This window comes from Capricornis sumatraensis, chromosome 1, assembly GCF_032405125.1.
Source record: "Capricornis sumatraensis isolate serow.1 chromosome 1, serow.2, whole genome shotgun sequence".
NCBI lineage: Eukaryota > Metazoa > Chordata > Mammalia > Artiodactyla > Bovidae > Capricornis > Capricornis sumatraensis.
The window spans coordinates 156,933,339-156,956,956 of record NC_091069.1 but is presented as its reverse complement, the minus strand read 5'-3'; the positions used below and the strand labels follow the sequence as shown (position 1 = coordinate 156,956,956).

The window sequence follows — 23,618 nt, the reverse complement described above, 5'->3', positions numbered from 1 at the left end:
TAAATTGGATTACTACTCTGGGTTTTTTTATTTTCTTGCTTTGTTTTTGGTTATTTCAGCTTCATTAGAGTGTATAACCAGAGTACAATGAGTACAGATTCTGAGCCCTGGAGGACTATAGAACTGAGGTCTTAGCAAAATGTCACTCAGTGATATAAGGATATTGGATATTCAAGTCCCTGTTTCCACTTTAGTGTCTTAGTGCATGGCTCAAAATTAGGTCAAAGCAAAATAACACACTGCTACCCAACATAGGGGCTTCCCTGGTGACTCAGATGGTAAAGAACCTACCCAACACAGACTTTTGACAGTCCTCCCACATGTTGAAAGCCCTAATGGTGAATTCAGTAATGCCACACCTAATATCTACTTTTAAATCTATACTGTTATTAATATTTACTGAAGTGTAATTGTCAAATTATTTGATGTTACTCTGATTCCCATTATATTGATGGAAGAGGTTACTCTGTGATAGTGTTTACTTTCTTGTAAAACAGTATGATTTTGTGAATTTTATGGTGTAATTTATCTGGTGACCTAGAGTATATAATTAATTTTTAAAATATATTCTCATAAAAGTAAGCTGAAACTACTAGTGTGTGTGTGTGCTTAGTCGCTCAGTTGTGTCCAACTCTTTGCAATTCTGTGGACTGTGGCCCACCAGGTGCCTCTGTCCCAGGCAAGAATACTGGAGTGGGTTGCCATGTCCTCCTCCAGGGGATCTTCCCAACCCAGGGATCGAACCCAGGTCTTCTCCCTTGCAGGTGGATTCTCTACTGTCTGAGCCACCAGGGAAGCCCAAAAATACTGGAGTGAGTAGCCTATCCCTTCTCCAGGGAATCTTCCCAAGCCAGGGATTGAACCAGAGTCTCCTGCATTGCAGGCAGATTCTATAGCAGCTGAGCTACAAGGGAAGCCCAACTAGTGTGTATAGATTTATTTACTTTTTCCTTAAATGTTTCTATTTAAGATGATTGACACTTAGCTATAAATTCTTAAATAAATGCTTGTAATATGGAAGGAAAGTTATGACCAACCTAGATAGCATATTGAAAAGCAGAGACATTACTTTGCCAACAAAGGTCTGTCTGGTCAAAGCTATGGTTTTTCCAGTGGTCGTGTATGGATGTGAGAGTTGGACTGTGAAGAAAGCTGAGCGCTAAAGAATTGATGCTTTTGAACTGTGGTGCTGGAGAAGACTCTTGCGAGTCCCTTGGACTGCAAGGAGATCCAACCAGTCCATCCTAAAGGAGATCAGTCTTGGGTGTTCATTGGAAGGACTGATGCTGAGGCCGAAACTCCAATACTTTGGCCACCTCATGCGAAGAGTTGACTCATTGGAAAAGACTCTGATGCTGGGAGGGATTGGGGGCAGGAGGAGAAGGGGACGACAGGATGAGAGGGCTGGATGGCATCACTGACTTGATGGACATGAGACTGGGTGAACTCCAGGAGTTGGCGATGGACAGGGTGGCCTGGCGTGCCGCTATTCATGGGGTTGCAAAGAGTCGGACACGACTGAGTGACTGAATTGAACTGAACTGAATGTGGGTAATTGTAATTTAGGGGAAGAAGGAAAAATTTATGTAGATTCTTTTCATTGTAGTGTCAGGTTTTATCTTGAGATAATTTGATTTTTCAAAATTAAATGAAGCCTGAGAGTTGGACTGTGAAGAAGGCTGAGCACTGAAGAATTGATGCTTTTGAACTGTGGTGTTGGAGAAGACTCTTGAGGGTCCTTTGGACTGCAAGGAGATCCAACCAGTCCATTCTGAAGGAGATCAGCCCTGGGATTTCTTTGGAAGGAATGATGCTAAAGCTGAAACTCCAGTACTTTGGCCACCTCATGTGAAGAGTTGACTCATTGGAAAAGACTCTGATGCTGGGAGGGATTGGGGGCAGGAGAAGAAGGGGACGACAGAGGATGAGATGGCTGGATGGCATCACGGACTTGATGGACATGAGTCTGAGTGAACTCCGGGAGATGGTGATGGACAGGGAGGCCTGGCGTGCTGCGATTCATGGGGTCACAAAGAGTCGGACATGACTGAGCAAATGAACTGAACTGAAGTGAAACAATTTAAAATATTTGTTTAACAAGATGTTGGCCAATAAGCAAAAGTATTATTATGGGTATTAATGGAATAATTACTTCAGGTAAGATAATGTTCTGAAATGCTGAGGAATATCATTTTTTAAAAGAATATTCTTTTTGTTTCTTGTCTTTTATAAATAGACCTTTTGTACTTTTGACTTACTAAGCTTTTAAATATACAATATTAAATTGAATTAATATTACTTCATAGTTTTGTAAAAAAGGTTTTTTGTTGTGGGAGGTGGTAGTGTTGAACATTGTTATAGATTTTTCTAAACAGATAAGGTGCTAATGTTTTCAGTTCAGTTCAGTTCAGTCGCTCAGTCGTGTCCAACTCTTTGTGACCCCATGGACCACAGCATGCCAGGCCTACCTGTCATCACCAACTCCTGGAGTTCATTCAAACTCACGTCCATCGAATCGGTGATGCCACCTAGCCATCTCATCCTCTGCCGTCCCCCTTCTCCTCCTGCCCTCAGTCTTTCCCAGCATCAGGGTCTTTTCAAATGAGTCAGCTCTTCGCACCAAGTGACCAAAAGTATTGGAGTTTCAGCTTCAACATCAGTCCTTCCAATGAACACCCAGGACTGATCTCCTTTAGGATGGACTGGTTGGATCTCCTTGCAGTCCAAGAGACCCTCAAGAATCTTATCCAACACCACAGTTCAAAAAGCTCAATGAATAGAGAATACAAGTTTTGCCTTACTATTCTGTTTTCCTTCAGTTGCATGTACTGACTGGAGATTCAGAGTCAATAAGATAAAGTCCCATCCTCATTGGAATTTGTGTTCTAGTTAGGGAGAACAGCAAGTAAACGAACAACCATAGTATATTGTCAGGTTGTGGTAAGTGCTGGAAGGAAAAATAAACCAGGGAAAGAGATAAATAGTGATAAGGAAGGTTTATATTTTGGTTGAGGTCATCAGGAAAGGTAATACTGAACAGAAACCTGAAAGAAGGCAGCAAGCATTGAGGCTGTCAGGGTGAAGAGCATAAAGGGTTGGAACTCGAGTACAGAACAGTGAAGCAGGTATATCCCTTTGGCATATCTGGAGAAGAGCAAGAGGGACAGGAGAGCTGAAGTTGAGTACAGTAGGCAGGAGCTAAATCATATATTGCCTTTAAGGCCGCGAGAGAACTCTAGTTTGATACGTTTTAGGATCGGACGTGACTGAAGCAACTTAGAAGCAGCAGGAGCCATTAAGGGCTTTGATCAATGTTGGGACTTGATGCTGGTTTGTGTGTTTAAAGAGTTTCACTCGGTGCTATGTGAACCGTCTTTAGGACAGCAGAAATGGGAGCAGAGAGACCAGTGAGAGTGTAGTCGTCTGATGCGGTGACCCAGTAAGAGATGGCCAGGGCTTTGACCAGAATGATGCTGATGGAGTTACATGGCCCACCTTGGGTTGTATTTTGATCCAGCAGTACCTGTTAATAAACTGGATGTCTGTGAGGTATGATAAATCAGGGATGATTCTTGTATAGGTTTTTTTGTTAAAGAAACTGAGTGAATGGGTTGGTGCCATTTATCAGATGGAGGGAGATTGGAGAAGGAGCAGGTGTGGCTTAGGGGGCAAAGGTGGTAAATTTAAGACTTAAGGATTTGTTGAGTTTCAGGTGCCAATTACACACACATGTCCAAATAGTGATCCTGAGGGGACAGTTGGACATACTATCAAAGCTTTAAACTTTATGTTATATATAAGCAAATTCATGGGAGAAGGGATATTTTTGTTTTGTTTTGCTTGGTTTTGACTGGGGAGTGAAAAAGAGAAGAAATTACTATGCCACAGCAGCTATTAAAGCAAACATCACATTGTAATTTTTAAAAACTTAAGGGAAAGAAGCTTGATGGAAATTTTTCATCTTCTATAGGGTGCGTACCAGGCTTCATTGTTTATAGTTAACAGCAAAAAAGCAGGAAAACATGTTCTGTTATTGTTCACTTGAGGATCTGTGTAGACAGTATGCATGTCACTTTTACCTTAATCCTGTTTATATTTAATGATAAGATATTAATTTCATTGATTTACAGATAAGAAAAGATGGTAGAAAACTTTAGATGGAAGATCAAGTTGTAATTAACAGCTACTCTTTTCTTTACCCTAGTAAATGAACAGTGATGCTCTCTTGTTAATTTTTGAACCTGCTTTTCTTCAAGTAAAAATATTTTCAATATTTGTCAAGACGATGCATTAGGTTGTTTCTTTTTTGTTTGCTTTACCTTGGGTAGATGGAAAGTTGCACTATTATTGAAGATGGCAGTTCTTTGTAAGTTACAATTGACCTAATGTGTAAGGAATGGTATCACTGGGTCCTTCTTTTCAGTTTGTTCACTATGATTGCTGTGGCATTCTCTCATTGATGTATTGTGTAGAAATGCGTGTGTATTTGGTTTTGACTCACTGATACAACTCAGTATTTGAAATCAGACTATATTTTTTCTGCGTATTCCTATTGATTTATAAATTTTGTTCAAATCTCCTGCAAAGCAACTTGACCATCCTAACATGTTTTCTAATGTTTTGTGATGGATCCCTAAAACCTACTTGTTGACACAGTGATGAAAAGAATTGAGGGCTGCAAGTGTCTCAACAGAAAGAGAATATATGGAAAAGGTAAAAAACACTATGGGTATTATCTTTCTCCTTTTTCTTTTAGTTTTATAATATCTAAATTCATACAGTATTATAATCTCTCTCATCCTTTGAGGGGAAAATGACATTTGGAGGATGGCTATAATCTGGGTGTGGGAATGCCACTAATTTCACTAATGTTTCATTTTCTCTGAGTGAAAGCTAAGATGAAAACTGGTATTAACATTACTCCCAGTAATCTGACAAATTTATTTATAATTTGCTATACAACTGATTTATGCTCACAAATAATTAGAAGCCTTAGACAGAAATGTGAGCCACTACATTCTATTTAAATATACAATCTAAACTATATTCCTCATACTGTCTTTTTTTTTGTCCCACAGAGGCATAGTTTATCATATATTCTCCATTTACCCATGAATATATTGATCGTTCATAGAAAAGGCATGTGGTTAGAATGAGATTTTTATTTTCACATTAAGCACAGGCATCTTGACGTATTCCACCACATTCGAACATTTCTTGTTTCCGTCAACATTTCTCTGTAGGTGCAAATAGAATTAGATAAGTAATTTGAAAGCCACTAGGGATATTAAGCATATTTGTGAAAGATGCCTATCTGCAATATCTTAAATGAGTTAAAGTGAATTTATGAACTTTAAATGAAAATTTTCCAGTTGTTAAAGCATAATTTTCTACAGTAAAATTCACTCTGCTTTATTAGTGTACAGTCTTGTGAGTTTTGGCAAATTCTGAGTCATGTGTTCACCACCACAGTTCAGAACAGTTCCTCACTCCAAAATAATCCCCCAGGCCCTGTGTCAATTTCTTCCATTACCCACCCCTGGGAAATTATCAATCTGATTTGTGTCCATCTAGTTTTGCTTCTTCCAGAAGGTCATATAAATAGAATCATACAGTTAGTTAGTTACAGTCTCTTTTGAGTTTGGCTTCTTTCTACTTAGCACAGGGAATCTGACATTCATCCAAGCTGTCAAGCGTATCAATAGTTTGTTTCTTTTTTATTGTCCAGAGTAGGTATTCCATTGTAAAACACAGTGTGGTTTATCCATCCCTCTACTGAGGGACATTTGAGTTGTCTCAGTTCAGTTCAGTCGCTCAGTCGTGTCTGACTCTGCGACCCCATGAATCGCAGCACACCAGGCCTCCCTGTCCATCACCAACTCCCGGAGTTTACCCAAACTCATATGCATCGATCGAGTCAGTGATGCCATCCAGCCATCTCTAGTTATTGGCAATTATAAGTAGTGATACTTTTAATGTCATTGTGAAGTTTTTAATGTTCAACATGTTATTGGAAGATTAGATTCTCAAAAAGAAAGTTTTCTGAACATTTATCGTTCTTGATTTCTAAAACAGTCCCCTTGAAGTGTTAGGAATGAATATTGAGCCTGGATAAGTTAACTTAAAAATTAATTTAAAATTTGTTTCTCCAGCTTAAAAGAAAGTTAGTGAAAGTGTTTATACTTAAGGCTTACATTTGGCCTAATAATATACCACCCTGATTCTTCTTGATGTCATGAAAGGAATCCTCAAAATAGTATGTATGTTTATAGAGCACACTCTGAGATGCTGGGGAAATGGCTTACAGGTGGCACACATGTAATCCTCATATCAAATACATCTGGATTATGTGTTACCACTTTGCTGGGCTGTGATTTCTCTGAGTTGGGTGTTTTCTCTGTTAGGACCAGGATAATTAGTATAAGACCTCTGGACTAACGTATATCCCAGGCTCTGAATATTCAACGTTAATAAAACATATTTTTTAAAACCTTACCTTCATAGATTATTTAAAGCTTGTTACATGTAGAAAATAAGCAAAATAATATATTTCAAACATTTTCTACATTATAAAAGGATGCTAAAAATAGCTTTCTTTCCTGTAACAGTTTGGCCATGTATGTCTCTAACAGCCTCTCCTTTTTGTCTGAAAGCCGTGAGTGCTCTGTGGGACACAACCCGCCAGATCTTGGTTGACTCAGGGTCTAGCCTTAAGCATTTTGCAATTAAGACAGAAAAAAAAGGAAGACATAGATTACTATATAGAAAACACAGTGTCAGTGAATGAACATTTACTAAATACACATAATAGAAAATACTAAAATTCAAAGAAAGTTACTGTTTTGTGGGGCAACGTCACAGGAGGTTCATCTATAAACCGTAAAGATGGATGTTCCTACTTTGCTTTGGTTCTGGAAAAACTGTTGAACTAATCAAGGTATCAGGAACTGCTCAAATAAAGGGGAAAAAGTACTTAGTAAGGGTGATGTTTGAGGTATAAGTTATATAGGTAAAGCCAAAGGGCTATGCAGACGGTCACCCCTCTGATTATATACCTGTGAAATCAGGAATGTTGAAGGCTGTAGAGGAGTATATCTGTGAGCCTTCAGTTCAAAATGCAAAAATCACTAAGAAAAGCATTAGAAAATATATTATTGTTCTGTTTCAAGTGTGCACATGCAGAAAGTGGATGTATTTTTCACTAAAGGTTTAAATAGCACACGCTGAATTTAACGAGAGGTGTAGGCTGTGGGAAGGATGGCTGTGTATCTTCAGTACTATGTGTCTTTGTGCATTACCAGTGTATTAACTCAGAAATGACAGCCACAGTGCAGAGCACTCTGTGAATGTATGATGATAATATAAAGGGAATGAAGTACTGGCTATAAATGGAAGGATGGTTTACCTGGCAGCTTTAACTTGGAACCAGCCAAATAAAATTGCTCTATTTTATTCCTTTGGTATCCTAAAAATTTCCCATAAGCTAAATCAATGAGTGAACCTTTCCCCATGTCACATAAATTATTTTCTCTATTACCAGAAGTAAACATACATGATAGTTAACAAAAGTTCTTAAACTTAATTTTACCACTTACCTGATCGCAAGTAAAGCTGAACCTATATTTTGAATGAGTTTTTGAAGGCAAAAAAACACACAAAATTCCAAAAATAATTACAAATAGTGTAGTAATTTTCATAAATTGAGATTTCTTTTGTGGTATTTTATATACAATAAAACTTTATAGACAAATTTACAAATTTTATATGAAAATTATCTGTTCATACCTTTCTTATTTTATTAATATTTTAATTTTATTGGAGTATAATTGATTTGTAGTGATGTGTTATTTTCAGGTGAACAGACTAATTCAGTTATATATACATATATCTGTTCTTTTTTGGATTCTTTTATTAACACTTTATTTTTTAGAGCCGTTTTGATTCACAGCAATATTCAGGAGAAGGTACAGATATTTTCTGTATAGCCCCCACACATGCCTCAAAGTGTTAGTCACACAGTTGTGTCCGACTCTTTGCGATCCTATGGACTATAGCCTGCCAGGCTTATCTGTCAATGGGATTCTCCAGGCAAGAATACTGGAGTGGGTAGCCATTCCCTTCTCCAAGGGACCTTCCCGACCCAGGGGTAGAACGTGGGTCTCCTGCACTGCAGTGAGATTCTTTTACTGTCTGAACCACCAGGGAAGCCCCTACACATGCCTCCCCATCTTCATTTTCAATGACCTTCGTCACAGTGGCCAGTCAGTTCAGTCGCTCAGTCGTGTCCGACTCTGCGACCCCATGAATCGCAGTGCGCCAGGCCTCCCTGTCCATCGCCAACTCCCGGAGTTCACCCAAACTCATGTGCATCGAGCCGGTGATGCCGTCCAGCCATCTCATCCTCTGTCATCCCCTTCTCCTCCTGCCCCCAATCCCTCCCAGCATCAGGGTCTTTTCCAATGAGTCAACTCTTCGCATGAGGTGGCCAAAGTATAGTGATAACTTCATTAAAAATGGTGAACCTGCATTTACACATAATCACCCCAAGTTCACAGTTTACATTCCTTTTTTTAAGTGATAGCAATTGCTTTTATTTTTCCCTTCAGAACTAAGATCAATTTTGTATAAAAATTTACGTAATACTGAATAAAATGCACTGGAATAGTATTCTTATATATTGGCTTATTTTTAACTAGAATATTACACTGATATAAAAAGTCTGCATTAAAAATACAATAAAGAAGAGAAATAAAGTCTATTTAGAACTTTATTAAGATGGTGATAAGTGGGATATCAGGATATCTAGGCCTTTTTTTAGATTTAGATACGAAGCAAATGCCAAAGACTTTCCTTAAAGTACATTTAAGCTAATTAAGGTGATGGCACCCCACTCCAGTACTCTTGCCTGGAAAATCCCATGAATGGAGGAGCCTGGTGGGCTGCAGTCCATGGGGTTGTGAAGAGTTGGACACGACTGAGCAACTTCACTTTCACTTTTCACTTTCATACATTGGAGAAGGAAATGGCACCCCACTCCAGTGTTCTTGCCTGGAGAATCCCAGGGACGGGGGAGCCTGGTGGGCTGCCGTCTAGGGGGTCGCACAGAGTCGGACACGACTGAAGTGACTCAGCAGCAGCATCAGCAGGATAGCTCAGCTGGTAAAGAATCTGCCTGCAGTGTGGGAGACCTGGGTTCGATCCCTGGGATGGGAAGATCCCCTGGAGAAGGGAAAGGCTACCTACCCACCCCAGTATTCTGGCCTAGAGAATTCCATGGACTATATAGTCCATGGGATCACAAAGAGTCAGACCCAACTGAGTGTCTGAAATACTTCACTCCACAGTAAGTTTTAGCAGTAAAATATTAGATGCCCTTTGCTTTTGCATTTTCTTCAGGATACTCCATCTATTGATTTGCAGCTAAACAGTGGGAGGGGGGGAACTACCTTAATTAAATTATCATTGAAGAGAAAATCAAACATCCAGATTTGATCTCAAAAATTGTCCTTTCTTATGTGATAGTACACTGCTTCTTTGAAAACTCTTAAATCTTTAGAATTAAGCTGGAACAAGCAGATAGAACATTCTTGACAATAATGAGTTTGGAATATTTGGTCAACAAATCTTTTTCTTTTATACAATATATGCCTCGGTTTCCTAGGGAAAAAAAATTCATTGTTCATGAAAGTATGTTAGGACATAGAAAGTATGTTTGTTTTTTTCATTTCTTCTGCTAACAGAACCCTTTCTGGCCATTGTGTTAGCTAAATTTATATCCATGTTTATAAGAATTTGTGAAACCTTAATGCTTGAAATCCCTGCTCTGATTCCCATCAGACCACCATTTCACAGTCCGTGTACTCAGTGGCCCTCATTCGGGATGTACATCTGTCTAGGTTACACCGTGGTAGGTGTGACCCGTAGGTTACAGGTATGTTAGCCTGTGCTCTGGCTGGCGACAGTGGAGTCCTGTCACCGCATCACTGTGCTTTGACTTCACCCTGAGCTGTCACTTTGAACTCCACGGTCGCTCAAACAAACAAGAATTCAAAAATCAGTATTGAAAAAGTCTTCGAAGATGGGCAAAAATAGACTTGAAAATTCATCGCTGAACCTCCTGGAGACTCTGATATATGGCTGAAATTTGAGAACCTTTAGGTTTTTCAGAATGTCTTCTTGTAATTGGCAGGGAGAAAAAGTCTTAAAGTTGTTTTCATTCAAACTAGTAAGGAGAAATAAAAATGAAAAAATTATTTGTCTTAATGGGTCATATACCAAAGGCCTCTTGCTCCCTCTACAGAAGGTGTTGCAAAATTGCAGTCACAAAGATTAAAAAAAAAAAGAAAAAGAAAGAAATTATCTTGAGGTTCATGATTGGATGGAATGTTTTGGATCCATGTGTACCTCCAGTGTCTTGCAAATTGGTTGGTTGTCCTAAAGTTGGTTACAGTAGGTTTCTATGTTTCTACTTTGGTGTTTTTCAGTGGTGTCAGCAAGGGTTTAGAGTAAACTCCATTAACAATAACTGTTAAAAAAAAAAGTACTTTTTTCTGGGCTTGTTAATTGACTTTGTTTATTTACTCATATGAAAGTAAAATGCTTGAAAAAATTTCTTTTTAGGAATTGCTTTGCATATTTTCATTCTTTTTTATATAGCCAGGAAATTTGCACCATGAAAACAATGGACTCCACTTAAAGACTTAAGTTCTTTTATTATCTACTTCTAACTGTCCCAGTCATTTTTAGATCTTAGTTGTTGTTGGGGCAAAAATTAACAATCTGAATTGTAACTTCGCAGGAGAAAGAACTGTTTCATTAGTGAAATTGGATTTTTTTTGACTGTACGTAATACAGGAGACTGAAAGTTGACCTATAAATACTTAATGTATAAAACAACCATCCATGCATATATATCATCATCATAATTTACAAATTTAAGTTGGAACAAAATGTTAATATTTTACTAACTTTGATGTAAATAATTTTATGCCTTCACTTACAACTCTAGGACTTTTTCATTTTATTTGATAGGTTACTGGTTTCTCTTATTGTGCCATTTTGAAGTTAGAAGTATGAAAATGCTTTTATTTCATCAATAAGGTCTCAACAAAAGATTAAAAATCCTTTTCATTTGTATTTAGTGTAAGAATAGCCCTTAGGATGTTACCCTGTAATTAAAAAATGAACCCAAGTGACAACATAGATTCTTTGATTTAAATAGGTCACATCAGAGTTGCCTGTCCTAAATTATTATGCTAAAACTAGACTGGATTTTTTTTCCCACTCTGGTAGGTGTACTGGTCCATTAGCGAATTCCCTTTCAGAGAAAACAAGAGATCCGGTAGAGGAAGATGACGATGAATACAAGATTCCTTCATCCCATCCTGTTTCCTTGAGTTCACAACCATCTCATTGTCATAATGTAAAACCTCCTCCTAGGTAAGAATATGGTCCATTTTTTGGTCACCTCACATCTGGATAAGCATTATCATCTGTGGTATTTATTTTTAAACTGAATCACATCTGTCTACTGAAAAACCTTTTATTTCTTGCTCAAAACCTCTTCCACCTATAATACTGTTTTTCTCCATGACTTTCAGAGAAAACAAAAAGATGCAGATTTCCATTTAACTAGGAAGCCGTCTTACTAAATTAGTTGATTAATAAGTCTGATGGAATAATTTGTTGCCCCCCCTCCACAAAAAACAAATTATACTCTAGTAAAACTTCGCTGTAGGTTACATATAGTGGTGATTAATTCATGGATTTTCAAAAGTAAGCTATTTTCAATGCTTTTTATCACTTCTAAGCACATATCTCATGAAGAAAAGCTACTATTTAGAAACTAAGTTATTATACCAACCTTCCTTAGAATTTTTCTTCATGATATAAGGACTAGTATAACATATTTTCCTTTTTGATGTGCTACCTACTTCAGATCTCAAAGAATAGAAACAAAGTATTTCACGTAACTGTTTTTACCAGGTACTATTTTACTTTCCCTTGGATTAAACAAGCATGTGAGGAATCGTGTTTGGCTTTCTTTTCTTCTTGTCAGCTGTTTATTCTTCCTCCTATGGAGACAGCCTCAGTCTTTGTTATTAAAAATGGGTGGTGTGTATCGAAATATTAGATTGTCTTTATGATTCTGCATTTGTATAATTGAATTAGTAAATCATAATCTAGTAATACTTTGCCTTTTTTTTTTTACATCTGACTTATTAACATTCAGTGAATGCTCAGTCATGTCTGACTATTTGTGACCCCATGGGCTATAGCCTGCCAGGCTCCTCTATCCGTGGGATATTCCAGGGAAGAATACTGGAGTGGGTAGCCATTTCCTTCTCCAAATATATTTAGTACTCAAGAAGTCAAATCTCAGTTTCAGACTTCTTTCCTGAGCTCCAGTTTTCTTTGCATAATTACATCCCTGGAGCTCTGCCTGGTGTATGTGGAAGAGGGGCTCAGCTGCTGCTCATGTCCCAGCCTTCTTGCCTTGCAGTATCTCTTTATTGACTGAGGAATAGGAGAGCTGTTGAACACTTCAGTCATCTATGTCATCTTTACTTAGTATGCCACTTCTTTTTGAGGTCAAGTCAGTCAACAGAGTGTTTTATGAGTGGAGTGTTCCTTTCTTTCCAGAAGAAATAACTAAAAAAAATCTTTTGATGCCTTTCTTCAAGTATTGTACTATAATATTTGGGAAAAGAGAAGTAAATTTCCATTTAAAGCAGAGATCTGCCTTAATGAATTTCATGGTTAGAATTATCACAATTCAGCACTCTACACAATTATTAACCAGGGTTATTAACACTTAGCCGTCCAGCGCTTCATATTTCAAAGTGTTATTCGCTCAGTCATGTCTTTTGTGACCCCGTGGACTGTTGCCTGCCAGGCTCCCCTGTCCATGGGATTCTCCAGGAAAGAATATTGGAGTGGGTTGTTGTTCCCTCCTCCAGGGATTCTTCCCAACTCAGGGAGCAAATTCAGGTCTTCCACATTACAGGCAGATTCTTTATCGTCTGAGCTCAGAAGATCCTGGGTTGGGAAGATCCCCTGGAGAAAGGGGATGGCCACCCATGCCAGTATTCTTGCCTGGAGAATCCCATGGACAGAGGAGCCTGGCGGTCAACAGTCCTTGGGATCACAAAGAGTAGGACGTGACTGAGCGACTAACACTTTCACATTTCACAGTGAAAACCAAAGTGTTCTTTTGCAGATTGCTGGCCTTTAGGGCATTTATTGGTAAAACAGTATCATTGAGAAGACAGAGAAATAACTGAAAGATAATAATTTATTATGTTAGAAGAGCAAAATGTCCATTGCTCTTATTAGAGAAAAAAGTTATTCCTTAACATCAAATATCCACTGTTAAAATTTTCAGTTCCCTTGGCTCTTAAAAATTTGTAGTAATTTTAAAAACTGAAATAAGATGAGATTTTGTTTTTGATCTCCTTGGGATCTCACTTTTTCCCATCACTGGGTAAGTAAGGGGTGTAATTGACTTTAAATTTTAATTGTCACATCGTATTGGATGAGACTTTTGGTGACAGGCGTCTGAAATCCTGAAATAAATTTGATTTATGGCCACCATTACCATCTTTCTACATTTATAGAGAAGTAATAAATGTTGATAATCCCTAAATTTAATTGGAGTGAATTTTTTATTTGATTATTCTTGAGAGCTGATGGATGAAGTATCTTCTTAGGTCCTCTACAAAGCACTCTAAACTTAGACAAGTTCTTTCTTTCTGCATTTTTCCTCTCTTTGGAATATCAGGAGAAGTAAATTGTCAATATATAGAAAATGTTAAACTGTAGATGAATAATTCAGTTTCAGTAAAAATCCATCATTTTATGAAAATACATGATAACTATTTTTAAATGAACCATCTCTGTCCCCTTAAAGAGATGTGGCCACCAGAGAGAAAGGAAGTGAATTTCAGATGAAGCACTTTGCAATAACTATTCAAATGTCCAATATCTTCTCCATTATATATGTACTTTTACTTTGCCCCACGAATTCAGAGCAAATTGAGGAAAAGTAAAATATAAACTCTGCTTTCTATAGCTCTTTGTGAGCAGAGTGAGCAGATAGTCTGCTGCACAGTTATATTCTGAAGACAAAATAAGTCTCTGCTTCTGTTCCTATGCCTTGGACTTATCTATTGTGTTCACTTTGATTCTGAAGCATTAAAGCCAACAACAAAAATACCTGTTTAGTAAGTATTGTCCTTTTAGACACACCCAGATTAAAATATTTGTTGTGTACCCAAGGCCTTTGCTAAAGTCATTTTTCTACTTACTTGAGAGAAATACCAGAGTTTTGTTCATGGCAATGGTGAAATTATGCCCCAGGCTCTAGTTCTTTGAAAATGCCTATCTGAATTTTCATGGACTTTCTGAATATTTAATAATTCTCCTTCCTTGATAATTCCCTGATAGCTTAGTTGGTAAAGAATCCGCCTGCAAGGCAGGAGACCCCAGTTTGATTCCTGGGTCGGGAAGATCCACTGGAGAAGGGATAGGCTACCCATTCTAGTATTCTTGAGCTTCCCTGGTGGCTCAGCTGGTAAAGAATCTGCCCGCAATGCGGGAGACCTTGGTTCGATCCCTGGATTGGGAAGATCCCCTGGAGAAAGGAAAGGCTACCCACTCCAGCATTCTGGCCTGGAGAATTTCATGGACTGTATAGTCCATGGGGGTCACAAAAAGTCGGACACAACTGAACGACTTTCAGTTTCTTTCCTTCCTTGATAGGTTCCAGTTTTCTATAAGGAAAGCTTAAATTATAGAAACATAAATACACTGTTAAGTATCACTAATCAATAATAAAGTCACTGGGACTTTTACATATTTTTGCCTGCATATTACATTTTTTTTCTTCAAAAACTTGATAAGGTAATATGGAAATCTTTCAAAATGATATGTTAGTTCCACAAGTGTGTTTAGGGTATGAACAGTTTTGTGCCCCTTCTAATTGTTGGTTTCACTTTAAAAAAAAAAGAAAAGATTGTCTTCTATGGAATATTTACTTCTGCTTTGTAAAAATATTTAGTAATAGTATGTAGATAACATACCTGCACTTTTTCCAGAAAAGTAAATTAATTATATTTGTTTTCCAACTTTATCATATGAGCAAGGTTGCTGGTTCCCATCATCTCCACCCCCAAATGACTTTTAAATGGAAAGCAATGACCCTTAACGATTTTTGTCCTTTGATTTCTGCTCTAGATCTTGTGATAACGGTCACTGTATATTGAATGGGACACATGGCACATCCTCAGAGATGAAGAAATCAAACATCCCTGAGTTAGGCATATATTTAAAGGGTATGTATAAAACATTCTCTTTGTATTCTACATCTTAACGGTCAGAATTTAAAGGCAAAATTCCATGCCATTGTTGTACTCAAGATACATTAAGATTTTGTGTTATCCTCTAGGAGATGTTTTTGATTCAGCCTCTGATCCAGTGCCATTGCCACCTGCCAGGCCTCCAACTCGGGACAATCCAAAGCATGGTTCTTCACTCAACAGGACGCCCTCTGATTATGATCTTCTCATCCCTCCATTAGGTTGAAACCTTTAAAACAATTTCAAACAAGCCACTCTGCCATCTCTTTCAATTAACATCTGAATTATCAGAATTCAGGGTTCATTGCAATGCAGACTTGTTGGATTCTGAAATTGTCTGAATTAGAATCCAGATTAGAATCGCCAGGTGATGGTGACTCTCAAGTTCATGTGACCATTATTCCACTTAGATGATTGAAACAGTGGTGTAAGTAGCTGGCATTGGTCAGGGTTTTATCAAGTTGTCTCTTCATGTAAAAAATCTTATGAGGGCACTGTTCATTCCTTCAGGTGCTTGTGCTTCTTATGGATTTGGAGTATTCTTCTGAGATTCTCTTGCAGTACAGTTCTTACTGAATGTGTATTTACTTTTTCTTTCAGTATATAATGACCCATTTCCACTTAGCTAATTACATTATGGGGCATTATGTCTTTTATTGCAGAGAGCCAAAAACAAATTCTCTCTTATAATCATTGCAGCTAGAAATAATCTCAATTTGTTTCAAATTTTGCTATGAAGTACACTTAATGTATGTGTGTGTGTGTGTGTGAAGGTACACACAGGTGTATATGTATATAAAAGTTGTCTGGTGCAGGTGTCTATTTCATTAATTTTAGGTAGGAAGCTTCTCACCCTATTTTTAGAGGAAGACAACTTTTGGAAGTTAAAGCTTCACAATAATGTGTCACCATAACATAAAATAATGTATGATGAAGGTTCTTTTGTGAGCTTAATTATTAGGCTACTGGAAATGAACTTTTCCATTTTTTTTCCCCCAAAGACACCATCATCTGGTATTTTAGTTACACAGTTGAATGTCCTGCTCCTATTCTTTCTGCAGTTCAGAGCTTTACTGTCACCTACATGGATTACAAGGGCCTCCCAACTTCCTTCTTTACCTACAGTCTTTTTCTTTTCTTCTGCTTCTTCCCCTATGCTGGTTTTTTACCTGTTACCCAAGTCTTTATGACTAGATCAGCATTGTCCTATAGAACTTTATGTGGTAACATAAAAGATCTATCTGTATGACTGTAGAACTGAATTTTAGTTTATTTAAATATCTGTATGTAGATGGTTACTGCCATATCGGACAATGCAGAGAAACATTCCAACCTTCATTTTAAAATTATTTTTAATTGGAAGGTAATTGCTTTACAGTGTTATGTTGGTTTTTGCCATCCAGCAACATATAACTCATCCTTCGGCTCTTCATGTACATCTCATATTTTATTTATACTATTCACTCAACCTAGAAGATACCATCTTTGTATTTGCTGTAAAGTCACTCAGTTGTGTCTGACTCTTTGCGATCCCCTGGATTGTAGCCTGCCAGGATCCTCTGTCCATGGGATTCTCCAGGCAAAAATACTGGAGTGGATTGCCATTCTTCAGAGTGTATTTGATGAACAAATGTTTTTGAGCCCCTGATATCCCAGACCTTCCTGTTCTTGGTAACACCTTGATGAATGCCACTTTCTACCTTCCTCTTCCCTCTTACAAGGCGTCTCTTTCTCTCTCTGAGTGACCTATGGGACTTTCACCTCTGAATCATTTGTGAAGTTTTTTTAGAACTCTCTGCGGAATCTAAGCTCCTCAGCTCAAGGCCTTACGATTTTGATCTTCACATTATCCATGTGCCTAGCATGGTATACAGGAATATCAGGGTGGGGAAAATAACAGGCGGGGCAGATAAAGGATTTGAATAAATAAGAGTGTGGAAGATAGCTAAAAGTTCAAATGATACTGAGAACTAAGCTCTCTCTCCTGCACTTTCATATATTTTACATTAGAAAAGTTTCTCTAATAATCATTAGAGAACATATTCGGAATATTTTTCCCAAAGCAAGCTGTATGAGTGGTGAGACCATTAAACACAGAAGAATATTTATTACTAGAATATGTGGATATTTATACTCCGTTCCATTCGCAAGTATTTGCGATTTCTTACAGAAATACATATACTGCAATTTTATTTTTTAAACAATCAAGATGAGGAAAAATATGAATAGGAGATAGTAAGATGTGGCAGGTGAAACATAAGTAGACATAAAAATCTGCTGCAATATTTTATAGTTACAAAAGGTGGGAACTATGCAAATATAAGTAACTAGCTTTGGGACCACCACAAGAGTTAGTTCTATATTTAACTGTCTCTCTAGAGATATCTGGTAAGTAGAAAAAGATGGTATTCCTGTACTGCAGGTACATTTTCTGTATATTTTGACAATGAAATATATGGGGAGCATTAGTTTAAATGAATTAAAATCCAGTAGAGCAAACTTTACAAGATAATTTAAATTATTCTATGACATTAAATGTGTGTGCATGTTGTGATCTTCCAGTTAGACTGGGAACTCTTACTGTTACACAGAAATTCTGTTTTGATGATGTTGATCTTATAATATTTAGTTCAAACCTCCAATGTCTTAATATTACAAAGGTTACAGATGAATAATAGGCTGTTTCATACCCTGCCATACAACTTTTTAACAGAAAGGCCTGAGAGAAAAAGTCTGCATGTACCCATGTGTGCTTGTGTGTCTGTACTTCTCTCCAGACACTCCCCACAAAATAATCAGCTCCCATTGTCAAAGTCGGTCAACTGCTGTATAAACACTGCAGGTGAAGTTCATTATAAGTGGTAAGAGAAAATTGTTAGTTTTGCCTGAAGTTCTGCTGCTGATACTGACCTTTCTTTAAATGTAGGCGAAGATGCTTTTGATGCTCTGCCTCCGTCCCTCCCACCTCCCCCACCTCCCGCAAGGCACAGTCTCATCGAACATTCGAAACCTCCTGGCTCTGGCAGCCGACCATCCTCAGGACAGGACCTTTTCCTCCTTCCTTCAGGTAGGAGAGAAAACCCAAGCAAACCTTTCACTTGAAGCAAAAGAATTTCTAAGATCATACTGTCAAATAAGCATTAGTAATTCACTGATTTCTAGCTCTCAAGCTGAAAAATCCTGGGGGGGGAAATAGCAGTTGGGTGGGTTTGTCTGTCAGTTGTTTGGTTTATTGCCAAAAGAATTTTTTAAAATGAGGAAAGCAAAAAGGAATCACAGAATTTAGAAATGTTGCTGTATGCTACAGATAACACCTGTATGCTACAAAAGGCATCCCTGAGAACCAGAAGGGCTCTGTGTTTGGGCCAGTAGTGATGGGGACAAATTTAGACTCACTCCTAATTCTGAGTGTGATATTTCTAATAACATGTTTAAAAATTTTTACTAAATATGCTTTAGGGTCATTATTTTATTCCAAAACATAATATCTTGGTAAATTATACTGCTGTAACATTAATAGGTGTGTTTTTTTCTGAAATATCTACATTTTATTGTTGTGTTACTGTTTTTATTTTTAATGCCTTGGTGTATTTACTAAAATTATTGATCTTTGAGGAAAAATTAATATATAGCTTTTTGTAAATTCAAGTGAGGAGTAGAAATAAAAAGACTTAGTAAACCATCCACTTCACTAGTCAGAATTATCAGGAAAAAAAAAAATTCAGTTATATTGAATCTGCTCATATTAACTGTTCCAATCAGCCCTGTTGGCGATACTGTGATCTATACTCAAACATTTGCTTCCTCAGTTTGGTTTGATTAAACATAGGATAAAGATTTTTTCTTAGCAACTGCTTTACATATGTGTATGAGATAAATCATGAAAGCCTTTGAAGAGTACTAACTTTGTCCTTTGGCCACCTATATGCTTCATAGAAAACTTTGGGATCTTTTACACTTTTCTCATGGTTCTTTTTTTTCAATTTGGTTTGATAATTTAGAAGTTTGAGGCAGTTTGTACATGACATACAAAATTATAGACATATAACTTGGAGTATATAATAGCTTCAGTTCCTAAAGGCAGTTTATGTTCAAGGAATAATTTTGAGTTTAATTTTTTGTCAGTAAATACTGAATTGTCCTGTGTCACTCACCTTGTGAAATGCCTCCCTGACCTCATGGATCACATTAATTTACTGAATGCTACCAGTCTGAGCTACATTTAAGCCCATTGAGTGAAAGCTCAGTGAAGTGACTTCTTTTAAAATTAAGCTTTCTAGGAGTTAGAACATTTTACACACATGCTTTTACCTGTTTCAAAAGAATCAATTGTAATTTATTTCAGTTCTTTATCATAATTTCATTGTTTGTTGTGCTTTGTAAAAATCTTCAAAAATTTTTTCCTCATCATTAATTACAAGAAAAAAATACTTCAAAATGAAAAGCCCCCTTTTTTATTAGACAGAATGAAACTGTTGTGTAAACTGTTTTATTTCATGTATAGCTTTGCTTGACTGCCAGAGAGGCTCAGGAGCAGTTATCCTTAGCCTATGGTGTGAGGCTAATATGAGACCAGAGCAGGGTCATTTGAAACTGTTGACTCACTCTTGACCTGCTTTTGGGTTTTCCTAATGGCTCAGAGGATAAAGAATCTGCCTGCAATGCAGGAGACCCAGGTTTGATCCCTGTGTTGGGAAGATCTCCTAGAGAAGGGAACGGCTACCCACTACAGTATTATTGCCTAGAGAATTCCATGGACACAGGAGCCTGGCAGGCTACAGTCCATGGGGTCGCAGAGAGTCGGACACGACTGAGCAGCTAACACACACACTTGACCTACTTTTATACATGGAAGTATTCTAATTCCATTCCAAATAATATTGACATCCCTTGATACTAAATACTTCTAAGAAGAAAAAAATGCAGCTTTCTTCCCCATTTCCAGTCTCCTGTCATTAACAGGACAAATTTCTAGTCTGTTGCCAGTTGCTTTATGAGATCCAGTGAGTTGCTGTTTTTATTCATTTTTAAACCACATGTGTTAGACCTCCTCTTTATCAAAAGAAGTATTTTAATTGTTCTTAATGGAATATCATAGAACACGAGGGTTTCTTTCAGCTTATAAATAAGTACTTTGTATATCATTCTGCAAAGGATTAAAACATTATAGTGTCTAAAAAGTGTAATAGAAAATTCATAAAATCAGTTCTTCACTCTAAATTGAACTTCCTGAAAGAATCCTCTATAAATACTAAACCAAAGTTTAACTCAGTAGTTGTAGAACCATATAAGGTAAACAAAGGTGATTGCTAAATTTAAACAGAGCATTTTACTGCCATTATTTCCATTATAGTTTAATCTGTAAAATTTTAGACCAGAGTAATCATAAGCCTTTTCTGGCATTATGGAGATTTGGTTTCCTTGAAGAAATCTGTATCCCTAATTACAGACAAAGGTTAGGTATCTTCATGATGTTAAGTACCTCTTTAAACCAGCCTCTTTATTGCAGGATTCAGTGCCCTGCACACCTGAGTCAGGCCCACCTTTCCAGCCTTACAAGCCCACTGACTGCTCTATAATAGTGATTTTTAAACTACAGGGCCCAGTGTTTTGCAAAAGAGCCTTAGGGCTGCTATACGATCAAAAAGAGGAAGTGAAGCAGGGACATAGCTCTGATGCTGCTTTTATCTGGTTTCCATTTTAGGCCTTCATGCAAGATTTCTTTTGGCAAAATAGTAATGGCCACCCCGCGGTACATGAGCCATCTACTCTGGACAAGCCAGTCATATCTTAACAAAACCTGAAGAGTCCTCAAAACAAGCTTTACGCTTTCCTGTCTACAACCCCAGGGCTACTGCTAGCACATACATGCTTTTATGTGCACTACAAAAAGACATTTCTTTTGTGTTGGTGGGTTGAAATAGGCATGCCTCCCTCTGCTTTGTGCTAGAGCCAGTGCTCCAGGAACAAAGCCGAGGCTGCAGTTATGTCTGTTCACTCCCAGTACTGCGTCTTTGTGCAGTGCACAAAATACACAATGTATCTGGCAGCCCTTACTGAACCTTTCCCTCACTATATTTCTACCTGGAATCTTCTTTTAAAGTCCTTATCCAATCTTAAAGTAACAATTCAACTCTGAAAGCTAGCCAAACTGACTTTATTAGAGATAAAGGAAAATTTTTCACTGGGATCCAGAAATGCAATTGCATAAGTAAAGTACAGAAAAGGCTTGGATCATTAGCAACAGTTACTGGGAATGCTTTAGGGGTTTGGTTGCCCATGACCTTTATGAAGCACAACCATTACATGGTTTCCGAGGGTGCTCATGCCCTTTGATGGTTGCCCTCAAAGAGTTCAGGTCAGAGATCCAGCAAGGCGAGGTCCTCCCCGGGGCATAGCCAGTGTGGAGACTAGTATGTCTGAGTGTTGAAGGATTCATGGGGTAGAATCGTGGTTCTCAAATTGTGGTCTTGAGAACAGCAGCATCAGTATCACCTAGAAATTTGTTAAAAATGCCAATTCTTTAGACCTACTCAAGACTTACTAAATCAGAAACTCTGGAAGTAGGACCAAAAGTCTGTATTCTCACAAGCCTTTGGGGTGATTCTGATGCATGCTCAAGTTGGAGAAACCCAAGACTAGCTTATTCCTGGAGGAATGCAGCCAGCGTGAGAAAGCAAAATAAAACGACACCATGTGAACTATGGTACGTTAAAGGAAGTGAAGGTGTTTTAACCAAGAGAATTGAAGATCTTGAATATATTAGAGTTGCCTTCAACCACTGTATTTGTGAAAGAATGATTAGATTTCTTCCATGTTTCCTCAAATGATCAAAGACTGACCAGTGAGAAGAATTAGGAGTGAAAAAAATGCATTCCTCTTAAGCTTCCTGAATTAATAATAATTCATATATCTCAGATGGGTACTGAAGGGGGACTTAATCAGTGGTAAATCACTACATATGGGGGGGATTTTATGAATATGAGTTAAAAGAGTGAGGAGTTTTGTTTCACTTCAGTAACTCTTTAAACCCTATTACAAGCCTATCAGTTACATCTAGCATTGATAGTCTTTTAAAACTTTCAGAGTATTGGATCAGTCTTTGAGATAACTTTCGGGCAGTATCTTTGAGATAATTTTTGGGCAGTCCAGAGGAAAGATGCCATTGTTTTAACTGTTCAAATTGCCTCTTTTCCTACACTTGAGTAAAAGATTGTAAGTATTTCAGATAGTGGGGAAAAAGAATTAAGAAAATTCCATAACGCCTCCTCCCAGAGAAAACCTCTTGTTAGGTTTCCTTTTTACACAGCATTATTTTGATTGATACCTGTTTCTGCACTTTAAAGTGCAGAGCAAACCTTTTCCTCCCAGTCTTTTTTCAGTTTTTAATAATCTCTTAAAATAAGTATTAAAAATTTTCAATTTAGCATTACCACACTGTAAATCATAGACAGTAGTATCCTGCTTTTTAGAGTAGACTAACCCCATCATGTTTATTCATTCATTTCTGAAACATTTATTACTATATATAATGATAATCTGGCTATGGTATTTTCACTTTGTATGTTTTAATCCTAAGTGTGGATATAAAATTTTATTTTAGTGGATTTTTGAAGAATTTATTTTTAAAAACTATTGATTTTCAAGTTTGGTAATTATTGTACTCTCTGTAGTAACCGTATCATATGTATTTTCCCATTGAAGCAGGAACCCTTCCAACCTTACAGTTTGCTGCAGAAGCCCAGGTTACCCTGTTCCTGACCAGTAGCCAAACTTATCATGAAGCATCATAGTGGTTCGGAATTGAATTAAATATTCCATACTATTTATGTTCACATTTTAGTGTACCCTGTGACTTTTCAGATGCAATAGATTAATGGTACAATATCATACTACTGTATATTATGTAGTCTATTCATGACTCAGTAATCAGTCTGGAATCTAATATTTAGCCTTAAATAGATGATTAGAAATAGCTTAGGTATATCTAACAAAACTAAATTTACCCTTAAGGAAACAGAAAAGTTTATGTATTATAGTAGACAGTCTTTTCTCTGACCTAATATTAAATCTGTGATGTTTTAGAATGAATAAGAACTAAAAGTAAAATTTATTGAACACTTAACTATAAATCTTTGGAAATTTTCTATATTTATGCAGAAATAACCATATTTGGTCCCTTTGGTTAGCCTTCCAAAATCAAAAGATTAATATTTGTTGCATGGAATTTATCTTCTTACTCCTTCCTAAAATGTTTCAGGA

At 37.3% G+C, this 23,618-nt stretch overlaps 1 protein-coding gene across 2 annotated transcripts in view; it reads left to right on the top strand.

Moving 5' to 3' along the window:
• CBLB (Cbl proto-oncogene B) overlaps positions 1-23,618 on the top strand; it is a 218,480-nt gene that overhangs the window by 180,687 nt on the left and 14,175 nt on the right. The window contains exons 14-17 of one of the 2 annotated variants that reach the window (XM_068990103.1): positions 11,293-11,439; positions 15,235-15,332; positions 15,446-15,577; positions 18,283-18,423. In XM_068990103.1, coding sequence (XP_068846204.1) covers positions 11,293-11,439; positions 15,235-15,332; positions 15,446-15,577; positions 18,283-18,423 — 518 coding nt within the window. The remainder of the gene's footprint in view (positions 1-11,292; positions 11,440-15,234; positions 15,333-15,445; positions 15,578-18,282; positions 18,424-23,618) is intronic. The other variant, XM_068990168.1, reaches the window with a different exon arrangement.